Consider the following 21,027-nt stretch of genomic DNA (forward strand, 5'->3'; position numbering starts at 1 on the left):
TTTGTGCCAAAAATATATTTCTAAATTTAGATTTAAAAAAAATATATTTTTTAGTCATAGGAAAAACTTGGAGAGATACAGCAAATTAATTGATTTAATACATACGATCATTGGTCTTGGCGTCATCCAATGAAATAAAAAGGTCATTAAAACATACATTGGATATATTTCACAATTTAATTGGTTGAAAAGGTCGCATTCCAATTTGTATTTGAATAATTATTTGTCTTTGTCAGTGTAATATTGGTACAAAAACGCCTCCATAGAAAGTTGTATTAAAGCCAGCGTTGTAACATTGGCCACACTTTAGTCCGTCTCTTTCTAAACAGGCTGAATCAGACACCGAGATGCTCATTCTCTGTTGCACGATCCATTTCTCTTGTTTATTTTTAAAAGGAGACGTGCGCGAGATGAAGTTGATGCTAGTGACTCATCAGCCTGAAGGCTGCAGACCGTTAGAACATTGTGAGAAAATAAGACCATTTGCTTTTTAAGACAAGAAGCCCGTGTGGCGTTTAAAGAATGCAACCGAGCTACCTTCAGTAGCAAAGACCGTACAGGACATATCTTATATGCTGCGGCGTGTTGTATACCGCGTGACTATCAACTTTTTTTGTGTTCATCCTCCCACAAAGTAGATGGAAGGAGGAGAGAGAGGTCGTCGTGGGGAACATGCAGTTCCCGGACACCATGGCAACGGCTGCCGCGGAACAATAGGATGCTCGAGTGCTGAGCGATGAAAACACCTCGCTCGGTGTCAGTCCGCCGCCTCTTTATTTGACTCAGTAAGCGTCCTTAAGCCCAGCCGTGCCCACAGTCGGGACTCATGGCGGCCTAGACAGCAGTGCTCCGCCCCAGCAGAGGGAAAGCTGTGGGGAGACCACAACTAGGCTCCAGTCCTCTTAGTCTCTGCACCCCACCTTCAAAGTCCCTATGGTGAAGTCCCTGCATCCTTCCCCTAAGCTCACCAGTCCTGTTCTCCCGGCGAGGCATGGTTGCCATGGTGATGCCCGCCTGCAGGGAGCGAGCCCCCGGAGGGGTGAGGTTGTACTGGTTCAGTTCCATGTTGGAAAGCAGGTGGCCCAAAGAGTCCCAGCGCTGAGATGAAGGCAGGCGAATCAGGGAGGAGTAACCCCGCTTGGAGAACACGGACGACGATGACGATGGCGGTGGAGGCTTGCTGGTCTCGCACGGGAACGCCGGGCTCGGTTCCTGGTGTTCCCTGAGAGGCAGCGGTGCAGCTCGAAGCGGGGCAGGTTTCAGGTAGGTGCCCCCTCGGGGATCTGATAGGACATCAGTGTACGGAGGCGGCGGGTCTTCCATTAGGACCGCCTCCTCGTAGCAGGGTGGCTTTCCAAGTAGATCTGCTTCTGGAACACAGACTGGAAATTAGAATACAAGATGTGCTCTCTGAATGTTATCAACCCCTATTTACAATTGCTATGAGAATAGGGCGAGGCCGTGACTTGTTGCTAGGCAGAATTTCCGGTTTCCTGTGGAGAGTACACACCTTGTGATAAGAGAACAACTTGACAAGAATAAGAATGAAGAAAACAATAGCAAGAAAACAAATTAATAATTTTTTTTTCAGAAATAAGCCTGTGATTTTGCAAGAAAAAAAAATCAGAATTTTGTCAGGAAAAAGTTTTCAAAAAAGAAACAAAAATTTTGCAAGAAAAAAAAATTGTGGAGGAAAAAAACACTTTCAAAAATAAATTTGATTTTGCAAAAATAAAAGTCATTATTCTGTTTGTGAAAAAAAGGTATACTTTTTTTCTAAAAAACAGGATTTTGTAAGAAAATATCTTATTTTTTCAAAAATAAGCCAAACTTGTGATTTTGCAAGAAAAAAATATATAAACTTTTTTCACAAATATTTGCAAGGAAAAAAAGTCATAATTTTGTGAGAAAAAATGAATATTTTTCCAAAGCTCCCATCTCTCCATCCATTTATGTTTACTGCTTTCCCCAAATTTTGCAAGGAAAAAGTCATAATTTTGTGAGAAAAAAGGAATATTTTTTCCAAAGCTCCCATCTCTTCATCCATTTATTTTTACTGCTTTTCCCAAATTTTGCAAGGAAAAAAGTCATAATTTTGTGAGAAAAAAGGAATATTTTTCCAAAGCTCCAATCTCTCCATCCATTTATGTTTACTGCTTTTCCCATTCAGGGTCATGGAGCCGTTCCCAGCAAGTACACCCTGGACTACCCTGGACCAGTACCAGCAATGTGTGCCACTACACAACCAATGACCCACTCTATATTGTTTCCATGGCAACATAGTGGTAGACCAGTAAGTAGACCATTTAATTTACATCCAATGTGCAATGACAGTATACTATAATAGTCACTACTATAGTTATATTTCACCACAGTACACTGCCACCTGCTGGATCCTACTACAGACTGCGAGCAAAAGCAAAAAGGTAAGTGGATTCATCATTATTAGTAGCAAATGTGTGTGCAGTACTCGGCTGCGTCCAGCAGAGGCGCTGTTGATGCATGTTCAGCTCGTTTACCGTCCTGGGAAGGTCATTAAGTTGAGCTACAATCCATCCATAATATGGCGGGTAATCATTTTTATGCTCACCACTAGTATATGAATAGGAGTATATTGTACATAGTCATATCAGTTAATTGCTGACTGTTAGGGTTTGTGAATCCTGCAGTCACGAGTCCATTAGCGGTCATTAGTCTCTCATTAGCCCACCTGCTGTGATTTACCTGCGTCAGCACATCCAACGGCTAATAGTCACGGCTGGCCTTGCTGTGTCTCTGTTTCCCTTCCCTCTTCATCCTTCCCGGGCCAGCGTGCACAACTGTGCTCCTGTGGCACAACGCTTTTATCTAAAATCAGCACTCCGATGCTGCCCACACGCAGCCTCACGGCTCCTTCAGGCGCTCTCTCTTTGCACCTCCTGTGTAGTGCACTTTGTTTCTGCGTGCTGTATTTATATCCAGCCCCTCTGCGCGCTGAGCGACAGCATCTGTTTCAAGTGTTGCCATGGCGCTGGATGTCGTATTTATGGATGCCAAATGTGTGTGCGCGTACCTGGCTGTCTTCCCGCCGCTGCTCCATCACGCTTCACACACACACAAAAAAAAACAAAACAAACACATCCAGGAGCTTGTTGTTGCTCACTTTAGCCCGCTCTAAATGAAAAACTGTATTATGATGTAGCTTGTGACAACACTAATATTAAAGTCACAGTATGTACAACGTCAAAATAGCTACACTGTACACTGGCTTTACTGGTGTTGCTATGGCGACCCTCAGTCAGCTTCTGCAGAGGTTTAGAAATGTCGCTGGGCCAGCCAGGACACCCCAACAACATTAGCAATAAAGCTACTGTCCAGACTATCATTGGTAAATAGTAGCATGGGAACAACACAGTGACAGGCAGGGACGTTATTAAAGTCACAATATGTCCCAGTAGAGAACCCGGAGCCTGCTCATTAGTCATGTGGTGTAAACAAAGAATAATAGGAGTGTAAAGGTGACTATAGGGGTGTTATGTCATGTCTACAGGACTCTAATTATGGTTAAAAACGTATTTAGAAAGCCATAAATATATTTTTTATGCTCTATTTAGACGTATTTATACGTTGTTGTTTTTTTCAACTCAACCCCTCACTCTCAAACACATATTTATACATCTTTCACGTACAACAACCATAGATTTCGACATTTTAACTAAATATATATGGCTAAGTTATGCTTATGACTGTAGTGTCAGACGTTATTACCAATAGCGCTTAGTAAGAAAAGACCCAGTTGTTCCTTACTGCAGCTTTAATCATTGCAGGTTGTGGCCACAAGAGTGTCAAGCACATACCAAATCCCAAAAAGGTCAGCCATGTGTAAAACGTGACTCCCAAGATGAAGTGGACCTGTCCTCCCTGTACTTGTACAGTCTTAAAAACTCCTCTTGGCTCCATCTGGACCTGCTTGTCTTTCAGGCTGGCTGCTGCCTGGATACTAAAGTTCTTTCTTCATCAGTCTCACCCCGACTATGGCCATTATGGCCGTGACACCACACTCCTTCCTTCATTTTGTATTCCTCATTTATTGCATGGCCAGCATCACTGACTGCAGCGGATTCACTTCTTTACTTATCACTTTAAGAAACGTACAAATGGATTGGGCACACTGTGTCAGCATGACTTACAGGAAGTGAAAAAGTATGGATGTTCATTTTGGAATTTCATGTGTCAAGTTTTCCTCACCAAAGAACCCACTAGAGTAGGATTCCTTATTTATAAATGGAATATTTTTGTAGTTTTTTGTAGCATAGACCTTCTAAATTCAGTTTTTACCAGAGCCCTGTAGACATGGAATAACACCCCTATAGTCACCTTAAATTCCTTTTTACCTAATGTAGTACATAAAATAAGAGTAATTATGCCATTTAAACATGAATAAGCCTCATTCTCATATGTGTTGCTGTAAATGTGCTTGTTGAGCTGAGTAGCGGGTGGACAGGAAGTGACGTCGAAATGATTTTTAGCTTGATGTGGGTTACTGCAGCAATGGTAGCCCATGTTTTTATTAGGATCTGTGTCCCACTAAACATTACAGTAACATTAACGACACCTAGTGACCGGTGTAGAATACTACATATTATTCACAGGGTCTTTGAATGCATCTTCCGAATGTATTTTAGCTTCAATATGTACATTTAAGTAGTTTTTTTGTAGCAAAGACCTTCTAAATATAGTTTTTTAACATCGCTAGAGCCCCATAGACATGGAATAACACCCCTATAGTCAACTTAAATTCGTTTTTACCTAATGTAGTAAATAAAATAAGAGTAATTATGCCATTTAAGACATAAATAAGCCTCATGCTCATGTGTGTTGCTGAAAATGTGGTTGTTGAGCTGAGTGGCGGGCGGACAGGAAGTGACGTCGAGCTGAATTTTAGCTTGATGTGGGTTACGGCAGCAATAGGAATTGTGTCCCACTAAACACTATACAGTAACATTACCGACACCTAGTGACCGGTGTAGAATACTACATATTATTCACAGGGTCTTTGAATGCATCTTCCGAATGTATTTTAGCTTCAATATGTACATTTAGGTAGTTTTTTTTGTAGCAACGACCTTCTAAATATAGTTTTTAACATCACTAGAGTCCTGTAGACATGGAATAACACCCCTATAGTCAACTTAAATTCGTTTTTACCTAATGTAGTAAATTAAATAAGAGTAATTATGCCATTTAAGACATAAATAAGCCTCATGCTCATGTGTGTTGCTGTTAATCTGTTTGTTGAGCTGAGTGGCGGGCAGACAGGAAGTGACGTCGAGCTGAATTTTAGCTTGATGTGGGTTACGGCAGCAATAGGAATTGTGTCCCACTAAACACTACAGTAACATTACCGACACCTAGTGACCAGTGTAGAAAGCTACATATTATTCACAGGGTCTTTGAATGCATCTTCTAAATGTATTTTAGCTTCAATATGTACATTTAGGTGGTATTCATCCACAAAACAGCATTATTTACATATATATATTTTTTTTTTTTTATGTGAGCGTGTGAAGCCACGGCCACAGCTGCCAAATTAGAGACCCTAGTGGTGATTGGCTATCAGTGACCACACGCCAAACGACTGTAGTAAACATGAGTAACTGCTCCAGCACAGTAACAAATCTATAAAAAGCAAACACTTACCAGGCATGCTGACCCAGTTAGCCTCAGGCAAAGGATGAGGAACTTGAAGAGGAAGCTGCGGCGACAGTGACAATTGCGGTGCCATCTGCTGGGAAGGCGGCACCGCCGGCAGCAGCGACGGAGGCAAGGGCGGGGCCTGCTGAGGTGCCGCAGGCGGCGGGTACACCGAAGCGGGACAAGTGAGCGGCTCAGTCTCCACGGTTCGGAGACACTGCTCCCTCAGCCGAACTTCACGGCGCCGTTTGAGCCGACGCTGTAGGAAGCTGCAGAAACAGCAGAGCATGACGACGAAGGCCCAGATCAACCAGAAGCCGGCAAAGCAGGCCAGGAAGGTGTAGGTGCCCTGAGACATCACCATGGCGGTGAGGCGAGGATCTACAGGTGGTTGAAATCTCCGGTCCTTTTTTTGTTTGTTTGACTATTTGTCTCCTCCTCAAGCTCAGGCATACATTTTCCCCACAGGCCCGAAGGTGACTTCCTGTCTCTTTAACAACACCTGACACCAAGTGACCCAGTCATTGCAGTTCTCCTTAAGGCCGGATGAAGGTGAGCTTGTGGGGAGTGTATCCATTCTTCTGGATGGTGGTCCAATCAAAACGTGTTCACCCAATCCGAGTCCAGCACTTTCAAGGAGATATCAGAGGCGCCAAAATCCTATGTGGCGGTCTACAAAAACCCACAGGAGAGATAATATAATTTCACATTTTTATTCTCAACTCACGTATATCTATATATATATTTGATGCTAATACAATTGTACATGTGTAAAATGTGATACAGCATGTTTAGCATACGTATCTGAAACAAATAAACCATTACTAATGCTAGGCTACTTCCTGTTTGAATTATTGAAGTATTGTGACTTTATTGTTGAGTCATCGCAATTGAGGCAGCATGATGCTGCTCCACATACTACACAGGCATGGAAACAGGAGTTTAGAACATCCAAAAACGGATTCTGTCATTCCACAGAAAAAAAAAAATTCTCATAGTTGATCAAGGATTCTGGAGGACATCAAACATTGCAAACAAATCCCTGCATCTATTCCTTTATCCAGATTCTCACCAAAACCTAATGTAAAACTGTCTTTCTACTCTTAATGTCAACCTGACTGCTGCGATAAATGTCATAAAAGGGAAATTTGTTTGTTTTGAAAGTGTTTGCCACAATACACCTGGAGTTTCCACGGCAACCGAATATCAATTCTCACACGCTCCTTTGGGACAATAACAGAAGCAATGTTTACGCTCAACGGCCTACTGGAAGTGACATTTATTTCCTAGTGAGGCTGTGGCATTACACAATGTGTTTTATACAACACACCTTTGTATTTTGTGTATGTGTGTGTATGTGTGTGTATGTGTGTGTGTGTCCCTCATTTAAAGAATGCAAAGGATTCCTGGAGACCCAACAAGGCTGCCAAGCTTAAGCCAAAACACCACAATGCTTCTGTCTCATTACAGTGATGAGAACCTCGTCTTAGTGTAGACGCTTGTCTGGACTCTCTTTAACAGGCTTTGTTCCTCCAAAAGAGGCTGTCAGGAACAGAAAGTCCTGCAGGCTTGAAATGTCAACGACCTCCATCATCATCATCATCATCATCATCATCATCCCTTAAATTGACTTGGCTGTCTTTCTGATGGCGGATTAGTGACAATCAATCATCAAGAATCATAATCTAATCAGATCTAATACTGAGATGCGCCAAAAACTTGCTTTTATGTGTGCCTTAATCATGTAAATAAATGAACCATAACAGTAGAAACAGCTCTGAGTGTAATGCAGTGCAGTTCTACAAAACTCTAAAGGTTTCTAAAATGTAAATGTATACTTTGTTGATGTACTAGTGCAGGTAGGTGGACAAATAAGTACTGTATATATTCTTATCAGTTATTTTAAAATTAGCTTCAATTACACATAGTTTTATATGAATATCAGTGCACTTATATTAGCTGCACGTGACAAGTAAACAACAAAAACCAAACCACAAAGTATTTAACGGGCATTTTGTCTCTACATTAAAAATACTCCACATCAGTCAAACCTTCAGTCATACTAAACATGCCAATGAATGACTAATTAAGACTATTTATATTCGGCGTCATTCTCACAAGACAGTAACAAGGTAAAAATGTAGCATTTAGAGGTTTGTCTCATTTAGAAAGTAAACTCACCGTGTTCAGGGGTGGACGCACTATCTTTGCCCTCCACCTGGTTCACCAGTCTGGTAATCACTCTGAGCCTCTGAGCCTGGCTTGCAGCGCTCAAGGCTGAAAAGGAGGAGGCGCTGACAGGCTCACCTCTCGTCTCCAGTAAGTCCCTCCTTTTCTCTTCCCTTCTCCCTTTTCTGTGCTGGCTTCGTGACACCGTCTGTTCGTATCGATGATGGGAATGCTAATGGAGCTGATGAGCAAGTACCATTCACAGTTGGGGATGTATGTGGGTGCCATCACGAACTAGTACAGTATGACGCTTTCAATTTGGGGTTAATGAGATTTGGAAATGGAATAAGAAATAGCATATAACTGAAATGCATTTTGACATTTTATTTGAATAATTTGGATGGGTGTACAGTATTTATCGACACGTATTTTACGTAAATGTTAGCCTCCTGCTAAAGTTAGCTCACGCTTCTTCGGTGTTACCTGGGCACACCCAACAACGCACCTCGTGCTCTGCAGCGCCCCCTAGCGGCGACGCTTAAACTTACATCGAGCATTATTGTTTACACTTATAAGTATGATGCTGTGGGTCTGCTAATATGTTTTAGTTTTTCCATTATTGTACACTTTTTTAATGTTACATATTTAGCGTTTTGATTTGATGGTCACTGATTAATTGCACACAAATTTTAGCTAACTGAGCTCTTTACACTTCTTCTGCGTTACCAAAAAAACACATCACATGCTCAGGGGCGCCCCTAGTGATGAAAAGTAAAATACATATCAGTAGATAATTAACGTGTTTATATTTTTTCTGACATTGTTATTGGTGGTGTGCTGTGGGTTCAGTGTATTAATATTTAAAACAGACAAGTGGTGAAATTGTAAAAAAAAAATTGAGCATTTGATTGTTTTACTATGCTATTTTAATGCTACGCAATGATGATGATTGGTTGAAGTTTAGTTTGAACCATCACTTAGGTAACTAAAAATGTTTCTTAGCCCAATTAAAGAATGATATTGACTAATGTTGGTCTTGAACTTAACATATTTCATTGATATCACAATTTAACTGGTGTGATTCAATAAAAATATACCATATTCAAACAATACTTAGCTCCAATCATTGGATGAGCCACTGAAAGTTGTTCGGATTACGGCTTTGGAGGGGGAAAAAAAATAGCAGATGAGAAATCAGCTGTGATTGGAGTCCGAAGTGGACTCCAATCACAGCGGTGAAACCTGTGGCAAAGCACCATGTGATTGACACGCAAGAGGCCGCCCGCTGGTTGAGTCACAGTCACACACAAGCACGCACAGTATTGACGGTCCTTTTCAGACCTTTATTGGAACACTGAAGCTGTTGTCCTCCTTCCTTCCATCATAAAGATCAGTCTGTTCAACAGCACACACACAGACTCCACTTATAGGACCACACTTTTTTCCTCATTCTTGTGATTAGCTTATTAGCATGCTGACCAGCCCTTCCAAAGTGGTCACGTCACCTCTTCCTGTTTTCAGGGAAACCCGATGTCCGCCTGCCAAACACAAAATATTTCAGGGTCACGTGTCCCCTTCTTCTAAACCTTCTCAGAACTCTCAAACAAAAGTTAAATTCTTCTTGAGGCCCTGCAAGAAGGGCCTTGCGATCCTTCTGATTTTGGGGGTTTCAAGCAAGTGTCAGACCATATTACCGCATCGATAATTGATAACTTCATAGCGACGTCGCTTTTTTGATCCTTCGATGTCGGTCTTCCTATCATTGTAAAGCAGGGAACCAGGCTCTGGAGATGAAGCGGAGTTACACTTTTTAACAGAAAGATGTGAGGATTAAAGCCGTAAAGTAGGAATGTCGGGCGGCACGGCGGTCGAGTGGTTAGCGCGCAGACCTCACAGCTAGGAGACCAGGGTTCAATTCCACCATCGGCCATCTCTGTGTGGAGTTTGCATGTTCTCCCCCGTGCATTTGTGGGTTTTCTCCGGGTACTCCGGTTTCCTCCCACATTCCAAAAACATGCTAGGTTAATTAGCGACTCCAAATTGTCCATAGGTATGAATGTGAGTGTGAATGGTTGTTTGTCTGACAGCTTGGATAGGCTCCAGCACCCCCCTGCAACCCTTGTGAGGATAAGCGGTAGAAAATGAATGAGTGAATTCATGAATATTGCAAAAAAAGTACAAAAAACACTGACATTACATATATAATCATTTTAAAAATTACTTAAAATATTAATTCAGATGTATTTTGATTTCTATCAGTTTACATATTTTTATTACATTTTTTAAATATGAAAAATAATTTTATTACCCTCTGTGATCTCTGTGTGGAGATAGCATGTTCTCCCCGTGCATGCGTGGGTTTTCTCCGGGTACTCCGGTTTCCTCCCACATTCCAAAAACATGCTAGGTTAGCGACTCCAAATTGTCCATAGGTATGAATGTGAGTGTGAATGGTTGTTTGTCTATATGTGCCCTGTGATTGCCTGGCGAACCAGTCCAGGGTGTACCCCGCCTCTCGCCCGAAGACAGCTGGGATAGGCTCCAGCACCCCCTTTGCAAACCTCGTGAGGAAAAGCGGTAGAAAATGAATGAATGAGTAGGGATGTCCGATAATAATCGGCCTAATATCAGTATCAAAATGTGATATCGGTTGATCAGATTTCTACATACAGCACCACAGGAACTCAAAATGATAGTAGATAGTGTTCACTCAACTGTGCATCAGTTCATATCCGATAACTCATTACATGTCCAGCGCGACTAGATTTTCCCCCCACAAATCAGTATGTCTGCCACATGTAATGCGGCCAAGGTGTTTGTTCTCCCGGCAAGCGAGGAAACAAAGTAGTAACAATTGCTGTTCTGCTTTTTATATCCCGATGGAGCGTCTAAAAATGGACCGAGTGAGCCATCGGTGGCGGACGGCAGGTGGTGTCGGTGGTTGTGTGGAAACTCCTCTAAAGTGGTTTGATGTGCTTCCCACAGTTGGAGTCCACACACACACACACACACACAATGCCTATGACTGATCACATGACGTCATACATGAACAACTGTTACAATCCACGGCTAAAAAGGAGGCTTTTTGATGTTTATCATGTGTATTTGACTCACCCCCGCCCCTCACTACCCCACCACCCCAGCTGCACTTCACATCTCTGATGGTGATTACTGAAGCCTCCTCTCCTCTAACCCTAAATCACTTCCTCCATCATCAGCACGCAATCACATTGGCGCACAACAGGGATTCAGGCGTGAAATAAAAGCAAATGAACGGCAGCCTGAAGGAGGACATGTTTTTGTTCACGATACGTGTGCGTCTCACTTGTGTATTCGTTTTATTTAGATGCTTCCAGACTTTGAGGTTGCCATAGGAACGCGGGAGAAGATGAGAGGGGATGCTGACACACACAGGCTAAGCTATTTTAATGTAAGTATAGACGCACAGAGCTTTTTGATTATATGTTCATGATCTAATTTAGTATGTTTGGGGGCCTTGAGAGGTTAAAATTTGGGGATAAACATGGTTTCATTTGTCAATAATTAAAAAAAAAATTGCAGCTGACCAGCAAAAATGGCTCAGAGATACAAATACTATTATGTAAGTATGGTTTAAATATATACATATATATATATACATATATATGAATAATTTTTTTTAAACATATTTTTAGCGTTACAATTAGGTGCTAAAAAGTTTTTTATAGCAATACAATTTTTATTTTGTATATAATTAAATATATAGTTATTTAATTAAACTTGGTTATTTTTTGTTTTATTCTTTGTAGTTGTTTTATTTTTCAGAATGTAATTTATTTTAATATTTTTGAAAAATTAATTTATTCTTAGAACTTAGTACTTCATAATTAAATTATATAAATGTATATATACATTTATTCATTCATTTATTTATTTTCCACCGTGCAGCCCGTACATATACTTATATTATTGTAATGGTATTGATAATAATAATAATAATAATAATAATAATAATAATAATAATAATAATAATAATAATAATAATAATAATAATAATTCATAATTAACCAAGTTAAGCCGCTGTTTTTTATGAGGGAATTAATTTTTATTCTGTCAAACAAAAGCGTGGTCGTGTTCATATAAGAGGCTAAAGATCGTATAGAAAATTTCCATTTCAAAAAAAGCAGCTATAAAAAAAGGTGTGTAGGCAGAAAGCCTTCATGCTTCATGTAAACACATCTCAGCAGAGCACTTGTATTTTTCAGCTAATTACAGTTAATTTAATTGCCCGCCTGCGTCTGCTCCTCCGTGATTATAAACCGTGATGATGAAACCCAGCAGGACCACTCATCCCGAGTGAAAATGATCTGCAGTCATTATTTTTCCCTCTAAAGGACAGGATGCTCATATTTGGAAGTGTTTCTTTTGTGGCGCTGTGAGGTGTAATCACACGTATGAATCATGAATCTTTATATCAGGTGCTGGGTTGGGAAGGAGAAAATAGTGATAATGGCATGGAACTTCAGAGATGAATAAGGCCCTGTCCACACGTGGGCGGTATCTCATCAAACGACTTGGCCTATCATCCACACCAGCCCGCAGACATTTGGTACTAAAAAACAAGTTTTCAAAACCAAAGTGTGGATTTGGCGAAAAAGGTGTCGCGGTATGGACGCTAATAACCGGAATTTTAAGTTTCCCCGCGTCACTGCCTGCGACAACGTATGCTGTGACGTCACACGCGCGACCTGTGTTTACATCAGAAACAACATGGATGCCCCCGGGACTCGCATATTACTTCACGTTCTATAGCAGGGGTAAAGAAACACTTAAAACGCAAGATTCTTAATCAATTTTATTCTAAAATAACATTTAGAAGTAATTCTGCCTCCTCGTCAGTCTACACGAACGAGTTGTGTTTTATGTTTGCGGAAGTGACAGAATGACAGAGGATGATTCTGATTGGATAGAATTTTAGGAAGTACCGCCTCCTACAGGTTTGGCAATGCCTAAGTCACTGGCTCCAATACAAAAACAGTAGGTTAGCCCATGTAGCATGGGAAGCTATTTAAATATGTATTATTTATTATCCATAGTTTGTCTCTGCGTTACTCCTCTCTCTGGCTTTCCCTTCTTCTCTTGTGACTTTAATGATTAAATTCCGTAGCATGTCTTATTTAGCACACAACAGTTCTTATTTGTAAAATTAATCCAGTGGTGCTCGGTAAGAACCAATATGAAGCATCTCTAGACATGATTATACCATTTTAGCTCTAATTCAAACGTTGCAAGTGCCTTTATTCTTTCGAAACTTCATCACACACACATGAAGCCCATCATAAAGCATGATCAATATTAACCATGATAGCAATGCTTTAAGGAAGTCTGTTTGCATAACGTAACTGACAAGGATCTGACCACAACACTCAAAAGTGTAATCCCAGCCTCAGAAATGGGAAATGTTCCAACTTGGTAGTACTCTTCTTTGAGTCCAGTATATCAGCAATGTGAACTGAAGCAAACTACAGCGAATCCTGATGAAAATGCCCCTTTTATTGTCAAGCCTCCCCCCAAAATTATGAGCTTTCAGTTTGTATTTGAGTTGTTGATCAGTATTGTTTATAAAACAAGATACCTTCACAAACACCCAAAAAAGGCACCTTTGGATGTGGATGTGGTCTTTTAACATGGATTCCATTGGGAATGTTGCTTTGTAAACATGAAAATTAACTTTAGAAATGTTTTTGTAAGAATTAAGTGTCTAATTATGAACATTTCCTTCAACATCATTCCTTGCCTTTTGTGGTAAACGTGGTAAATATTAAGGCACTCTAGAACATATTCTAGGTTGGAACACACTGTATTATGTCAGTTTCAGTTATCACTGAAAGGGTTGCAAAAGTAATGGAAACATACTGTGTGCAGAAAATGAATGGAGCTCTAATAGGGCACCCTGTGGCACTCCTATCTAGAGGAGTAGCTTACATTTACCAATAAAAATGTTGCATTCAGTTCAGTTTGACTTGACCGGTTGGCTAATGTTGGTTCGACACCCATAAAGTGTAACAAAACAACAACTTTTTGTTTCTAGCAGATCAAAGTTCGTTTCAACATTTTACATTACTGTGGGCGCACCCGTCAAGTGATATGTAACATTTCAGTGTAGTCTCTTTTGTTCAATAAAAAAAGAAATAAAACAGAGTTAGAGCAATTCCTTTGTGTTCAGATCTATTTCAGTCTTAACAGCTTCAAATCAAGGCCATTGTCACTGAGGAAGCCATTTTCCTCTTTGTAGACATTCCCTGTATGAATCCAGGGTTAGAATACTTAGCGGAGCCTTTCAATTTTGTGGGGATTTTTCTGTAGCATCAACAGCCAAACACCTTATAGCTTATACACGTGTTTTCACTTTTCAATGTTATCATTGAATGATAAAAGACGTAAATGTCCTCCTGAGAAACATGACAATGACACACTGACGCCCTCTAGTGGCTACAATACATATGACCAGACAGCAACATATACAGGATAGTGGTATCTTACAAGCATAATATCGGGTCCACACTGAAGAGAACAAAAATAATAATACTAATAATGATAGAGGGTATTTAAAAAAAATGATATCATTCCACAAGCCAGTTCAAGCCCTTCTTTGTTGGCATATTCAACATATGTGAAAAATTTCATTCAAATTTGGAGGAATAAATCATACATTGTTCAACATTAAGCCTTGTTTAGTATAATTAAACTTGGCTGTAGAGTTGCTGTCCTATTAACATCTCCAATGATATCAAATTTTACGAAACACCCTCTACTATTATCAGAAGAAAGCCAAAGAGTCATGTAAACAAAACTAATTACAAGAAAATGGTGATATTACAAGGAAAAAAATCATTTAAACAGGGGGAAAAATAATTTTCATGAATAAAGTAAAAAATATGAGTAAAAAGTTGCAATATTAGGGCAATAATGTGCATTTTATGCTAAAATAATCCAGAGGAAAAATGTAAAAAATCTTTTAAGTGGATCTTTTGGATCATTACTACAGAGCCCCCGATTGAGCCAAAATTGATGGGTTGAAAACAAACAAACAAAAAAAAAACATGGCTATGCATTATAACAAAATACAACTAATGATATAACATGCTTACTTTTGTAACATTGCAGTTTTAAATGTTTACTTTATTTTGGTACATTGGGGTATTTGGAGTTTAATTTCAATAAAAAATATAACTTTATTCCTGTAAGATTACAACAGAAGAAAAAAAATGTGCTTTTTGTCAGAACTATGGCTGTCGAAAATGCTTTGCAAGTCATACAGTGAGGCGTCAATGTCTTCATAGTTCCAAATAGTCCAAATAGTTCCTATTTTAACCAAACAAGTATCTGTACAGTTGTACAGTTGCATCCCATTGTATACATTAAACTGACAAAAAGAAAAAAAAAGTATATTTATATGAAGACACCTGCAGATGGCTTCATTAAACACTTAAGGAGAGTTAATAAAATAGCCAAAAAAGAGCAAAGGTTGGTCACAGCAGAGCGAAGTGAAGAGGTTACGTTTAAAAAAAAAAAAAAAAAAAGTCACTAGTTTTATTCCCTGGAGAAAAAACGGGGAAGGCTCCGCCCTCTCTAGTAAGCACTGTCACTGTGCCCTTCGGCAAGGCACTTTTACAGCAGGCCAGCCAATGTTCCAGTTGGAGCCAGCAGAGAGAGAGGATGAAAAATAAATCCCACGAGTCTCGGCTGATATTTTACACTATTTTAAATAACATTGGAACATTATGGCTATGCTGAAAATACATTCTGACATTTAGAGATAGACTATCTTTTTTTTATATATAAATGTGCAAAAAGTTGTAAACGAATGGTATCTGTGGTCTGTGTGTGTGTATGTGTGTGTGTGTGTCACAGCCTGGTTGGCTCCTCGTCACTGTCGCTGCAGTTGCCACAGCAGTCCTGTGGGGGCGGTAGAGAATAGAAAGTAAGACGTGGTTGTCACAACATGTTGCCAAGTACGATGTCTCACTTGGGAGTATTCTGGCAAAGTGGCTTAACTCACGCGGGTGTTGTGTTCAAAACTAGGGATGTCTGATAATTATCGGCCTGATATTTGCATAAAAATGCAAAATCGGTTGATATTAGATTTTTTCATAATCATGAAAAATGATATTTAAAAAATGAAGTATACCCGGACTGGTCATACTAGTCATTTTATTTAGCAATGCTCAACATTGACCACTAGATGGGAGTGTTGATGTTTTTGTTTTTTTTCTCTAAGTCCCCTCTACGTAGGTCAAGGGTCTCAAACACGCGGCCCGCGGGCCAAATGTGGCCCGCAGGACACTAGTTTGAGGCCCCCGCCTTGATATGAAAGTTTAATGTTAGTGCGGCCCGCGCAAGTTTGATATGGATGCTGTATGGTATCATGTACCCAGAAAAAATTATTACGTTTGATTAATGTTCATGTTAAAGGTTAAATAACTGTTAATAGTTATCCTCCCTATCCGTGTGGAAGTGGTAAGTGTTTGGCTATTTAAGTTTAAAGGAAATAACTTGAAGGCTACCGTTTAGGTCGCTAGCTCTCTAGTTTGCGAGTTAGCATGTGTCTCAAGACCCTGCAGTTGCGCAATATGTTGTAAATAAAAAAGAGTATAAATGTGACTATAGTCGTGTTTTGTCATGTCTACAGGGTTCTAATAATGCTTTGTTCATTTTAATCTGAAAAAAATCATTTGTCTACCCACCAACTATATGTGGTTTCTTAAGTTTTTATTATTTGCCGTTTTATTATTATTATTATATTTATTTATTTATTACTGATTGATTGATTTTCTTTATTCTTGATTTGTTTATTTATTTTTCATCTTATTTTGTGAAGAAAAATAAAAATTAAGATATTTGAGAACAGTGGAATGTTTAATCAGAGCTTTTATTGTAGAAAATTGGAACCAAAGCGAAGTTTTTAATAAATGCGTTTAATAAAAGCGGGGCAAAAAATGTTCTTGTGAACAAGCTCAGCTGACTGCCGGCAATGCAGGCATGGCCTCTTGTCCGAAAGACACCCACTGGTACCTCAGCCAAGGTTCGACTAACCTCATACCTAACCTAAAATTCAAAATTAAAATTCTCTGAGGTTCCTGAATCAGCCACCAGCTGTGTTCGGACCACAGTTTGAGAACCGGTAATTGAAACAGGTGACTCCACGGTGTTTGTAATCCATTCATTCATTCGTTCATTTTCTACCGCTTTTCCCCACAAGGGTCAATGGGGTGCTGGAGCCTATCCCAGCTGCCTTCGGGAGTGAGGCAGTGTACACTCTGGACTGGTCGCCAGCCAATCACAGGGCACATATAGACAAACAACCATTCACACTCACATTCATACCTATGGACAATTTGGAGTCGCTAATTAACCTAGCATGTTTTTGGAATGTGGGAGGAAACCGGAGTACCCATTTTACACTAAATAATAACAATGTTATGGACCTTCTGTACGTACACTTATGTACTATGTTTGACTCATGTCTGCGCCACCCTTGAGTGGACCAACCTGTCTGCCAAACAGCCGCTGCAGGAGTCCCTGTTTTGGGGGCGGGGACGGCTGTCCTCGCCAATCCAGGTCCGGGGGAACCGTCCCGTCAGGGTAGAAAACGTTGAGCTCGGCGAAACATTCTGTTTCTATCATCTACAGCGCGGGAATGAAGCACTGTTAAAATACTTGAATAAAATACTAAAGATGTCCGACAGTACCTCGTTCTGCCAGGGAATGGAAATGCTGCCTGTGGATACTTTGCTATAGAAGGACTCATCTTTTGGCTCTAGCTCCACGCCTTTAACGGTGGAGAACTGCTCGATGTCCAGCACGTCTTTGCAGTAAATGGCCTGTGGCTGCAAAAGCAAAATACTTTGTTGAAGTGTGTTTTTAATTTGGTGACGTCTGTGTAGGACTTACATCAGGAATGAATGGCGCTTGCAACATTCCTGCTTCCAGACGATTGAAATTTATGGACTGAAAGATGGGATGTGCTTTCACCTCGGAGGCTCCGCCTCCCTGGCAGCCCACTCTCACTCTGGGGTCTTTAGCTAACAGCTGTGGAGGGGGGGCAAAAGACATTATTCTAGAGCAGGGGTCTCAAACTCAATTTACCTGGGGGACACTGGAGCTAGGGTCTGGGCCGCATCAGGTTTAAAAAAAAAAAAAAAGCACGCATTTATTAAAAACAGAAAAATATACAAACTTTTTCAGTGCTTTGGTTCCGATTTTCTACAATAAAAGCTCTGATAAAACATTCCACTGTTCTCAAATATCTTAATTTTTATTTTTCTGCACAAAATAAGATAAATAAACAAATCAAGAATAAAGAAAATCAATCAATCAGTAATAAATAAATATACTAATAATAATAAAACGGCAAATAATACAAACCTAAGAAACCACATATAGTTGGTGGGTAGACAAATTATTTTTTTCAGATTAAAATGAACAAAGCATTATTAGAGCCCTGTAGACATGACAAAAGACGACTATAGTCACATTTATACTCTTTTTATTTACAACATATTGCGCAACTGCAGGGTCTTGAGACACATGCTAACTCGCAAACTAGAGAGCTAGCGACCTAAACGGTAGCCTTCAAGTTATTTCCTTTAAACTTAAATAGCCAAAAACGTACCACTTCCACACGGATAGGGAGGATAACTATTAACAGTTATTTAACCTTTAACATGAACATTAATCAAACGTAATAATTTTTTCTGGGTACATGATACCATACAGCATCCATATCAAACTTGCGCGGGCCGCACTAACATTAAACTTTCATATCAAGGCGGGGGCCTCAAATTAGGGGCCGCGTGTTTGAGACCCCTGTTCTAGAGGGACTCATTCTAGAGAAAAGTAATATCTAGTACTCACCGCTTTACAGAGGGACTTGGCCTCCTCTGAGAACTTGCTGGAATATTCTTCCTCCACCTCCTTCACCAGCCGCTCCACTTCCTCACGCTTGATCTTCTTCTTCCTCTGCTGGAAGGGCGACTGACCCTCGATCATCTCGTACAGAAGGCACCCCAGCGCCCACCAGTCGGGGCTGAAGGTGTAAGATTCATTCTTCACTACTTCCGGCGCTGCGTTTAGAAGACCAATACAACCATCTCGACACCAGACGACAACCATTTGTTCAAGTAGGGGTGGAGCGACTGTGTCTCTTACCCATGTATCCGACCGTTCCCACCCGGCCCTTGATGGTCTGGCCCTCTGGTACGTGGACAGCTAGACCCAGGTCTGATATCCTGATGTGTCCTAAACACACACCCAAAACAAGAACTGAATCGCTGGTTTGAAATAGAACCGAAATAAATGACGATTATTAATACTCGTTAAAAGTCAAGACTATAAAAACAGCATATCTCCTTACTCTATACTCACCGTGGTCATCCAGCAGGATGTTTTCTGGTTTGAGATCTCTGTGTGGTACAAATAGAAAAAAAAAAAAAAAAAAGACTATAAGACATAGAGGGGCCAAAACATCGGGTCTGTGAGAGTACTACATTCTCACCTGTAGACGATGTGTTCCCTGTGCAGGTCTTCCAGCCCACAGCAGATCTCAGCGGAGTAAAAAACGGCCCTCTTCTCGTCGAAGCCTGCCTCGCCCATGTGATAGATGTGAAACTTGAGGTCGCCTCCGTTCATGAGCGTCAACACGAGACAAAGAGTGTCTTTGGTCTCGTATGCGTACGCTAAGCTTACCTGGACGTAGGACAACATTTTAGATTTAATCGAGAGATGTCTGGGACGAAATCAGCAAGTTTTTGCAAACATTGAAAACACTGAAACAAACGGGAGGGCGACTTAGCCTAAAATGTTAGCGAAGGGCTCTGTTTTAAAGGGATGATGTCGGTTTGACACTGTAGGAACAGAACAGAAATGGCTCTGGGACGGATCCCTGTAAATATTTACTTCATTAATGAAATATTTTTCTTTAAAAATATATACATTTTTGTATGTATGTATATATATATTTGTTTTTACAAAAATATATATTTTTTAAAAAATGTATATATGTGTGTATGTATGTATGTATATATATATATTTACAAAAATATATATATTTTTAAAGAAAAATATTTCATCAAGTAAATGTAATTTCATTACAATTTCATATATATTTTTGAAAGCACTGAAACAAACGGGAGGTCGACTTGGCCTAAAATGTTAGCGAAGGGCTCTGTTTTAAAGGGATGATGTCGGTTTGACACAGTAGGAACAGAACAGAAATGGCTCTGGGACGGATCCCTTTAAATATTTACTTCATTAATGAAATATTTTTCTTTAAAAATATATACATTTTTGTATGTATGTATGTGTATATATATATTTTTTTGTTTTTACAAAAATATATATATATTTAAAGAAAAATGTATATATGTGTGTATGTATGTATGTATATATATATATATATATATATTTACAAAAACATATATATTTTTAAAGAAAAATATTTCATCAAGTAAATGTAATTTCATTACAATTTCATATATATTTTTGAAAGCACTGAAACAAACGGGAGGGCGACTTAGCCTAAAATGTTAGCGAAGGGCTCTGTTTTAAAGGGATGATGTCGGTTTGACACTGTAGGAACAGAACAGAAATGGCTCTGGGACGGATCCCTGTAAATATTTACTTAATGAAATATTTTTCTTTAAAAATATATACATTTTTGTATGTATGTATATATATATATATTTTTTTTTTTACAAAAATATATATATTTTTAAAGAAAAATGTATGTATATATATATATATATATTTACAAAAATATATATATTTTTAAAGAAAAATATTTCATCAAGTAAATGTAATTTCATTACAATTTCATATATATTTTTGAAAACATTGAAAGCACTGAAACAAACGGGAGGGCGACTTAGCCTAAAATGTTAGCGAAGGGCTCTGTTTTAAAGGGATGATGTCGGTTTGACACTGTAGGAACAGAACAGAAATGGCTCTGGGACGGATCCCTGTAAATATTTACTTAATGAAATATTTTTCTTTAAAAATATATACATTTTTGTATGTATGTATATATATATATATTTTTTTTTACAAAAATATATATATTTTTAAAGAAAAATGTATGTATATATATATATATATATATATATATTTACAAAAATATATATATTTTTAAAGAAAAATATTTCATCA

The 21,027-nt window shown here is 39.3% G+C and overlaps 2 protein-coding genes and 2 long non-coding RNA genes across 5 annotated transcripts in view; 2 read left to right on the forward strand and 2 right to left on the reverse strand.

Moving 5' to 3' along the window:
- On the reverse strand, window positions 1-8,240 carry prr7 (proline rich 7 (synaptic)). The gene is made up of 3 exons (XM_078787573.1): window positions 7,855-8,240; window positions 5,680-6,345; window positions 1-1,370 (listed from the first exon to the last, which is right to left on the reverse strand). The coding sequence occupies exons 2-3, from the start codon at window positions 6,035-6,037 to the stop codon at window positions 835-837; spliced, it is 894 nt and encodes a 297-aa protein (XP_078643699.1). The 5' UTR covers window positions 6,038-6,345; window positions 7,855-8,240; the 3' UTR covers window positions 1-834.
- LOC144894541 (uncharacterized) lies at window positions 483-3,082 on the forward strand. Its single transcript, XR_013625144.1, has 3 exons — window positions 483-1,263; window positions 2,171-2,293; window positions 2,376-3,082. It is a non-coding gene; the product is annotated as an uncharacterized LOC144894541 (long non-coding RNA).
- Window positions 7,851-21,027, forward strand: part of LOC131138180 (uncharacterized) — a 20,272-nt gene continuing 7,095 nt past the window's right edge. Inside the window, exons 1-2 of the long non-coding RNA XR_009132066.2 lie at window positions 7,851-7,992; window positions 11,189-11,272. This is a non-coding gene — a long non-coding RNA (uncharacterized LOC131138180). The remainder of the gene's footprint in view (window positions 7,993-11,188; window positions 11,273-21,027) is intronic.
- Window positions 14,033-21,027, reverse strand: part of grk6 (G protein-coupled receptor kinase 6) — a 22,122-nt gene continuing 15,127 nt past the window's right edge. For both annotated transcript variants that reach the window (XM_058086891.2, XM_058086892.2), the window contains 8 exons: window positions 19,379-19,569; window positions 19,249-19,286; window positions 19,033-19,122; window positions 18,739-18,947; window positions 17,776-17,913; window positions 17,574-17,711; window positions 17,374-17,508; window positions 14,033-15,780 (listed from right to left, as the gene is read on the reverse strand). In XM_058086891.2, coding sequence (XP_057942874.2) covers window positions 15,730-15,780; window positions 17,374-17,508; window positions 17,574-17,711; window positions 17,776-17,913; window positions 18,739-18,947; window positions 19,033-19,122; window positions 19,249-19,286; window positions 19,379-19,569 — 990 coding nt within the window. In that variant the 3' untranslated portion in view covers window positions 14,033-15,729. The remainder of the gene's footprint in view (window positions 15,781-17,373; window positions 17,509-17,573; window positions 17,712-17,775; window positions 17,914-18,738; window positions 18,948-19,032; window positions 19,123-19,248; window positions 19,287-19,378; window positions 19,570-21,027) is intronic.

This window comes from Doryrhamphus excisus, linkage group LG21, assembly GCF_037039965.1.
Source record: "Doryrhamphus excisus strain RoL-2023G ecotype Guam linkage group LG21, RoL_Dexc_Guam_v1.1, whole genome shotgun sequence".
NCBI lineage: Eukaryota > Metazoa > Chordata > Actinopteri > Syngnathiformes > Syngnathidae > Doryrhamphus > Doryrhamphus excisus.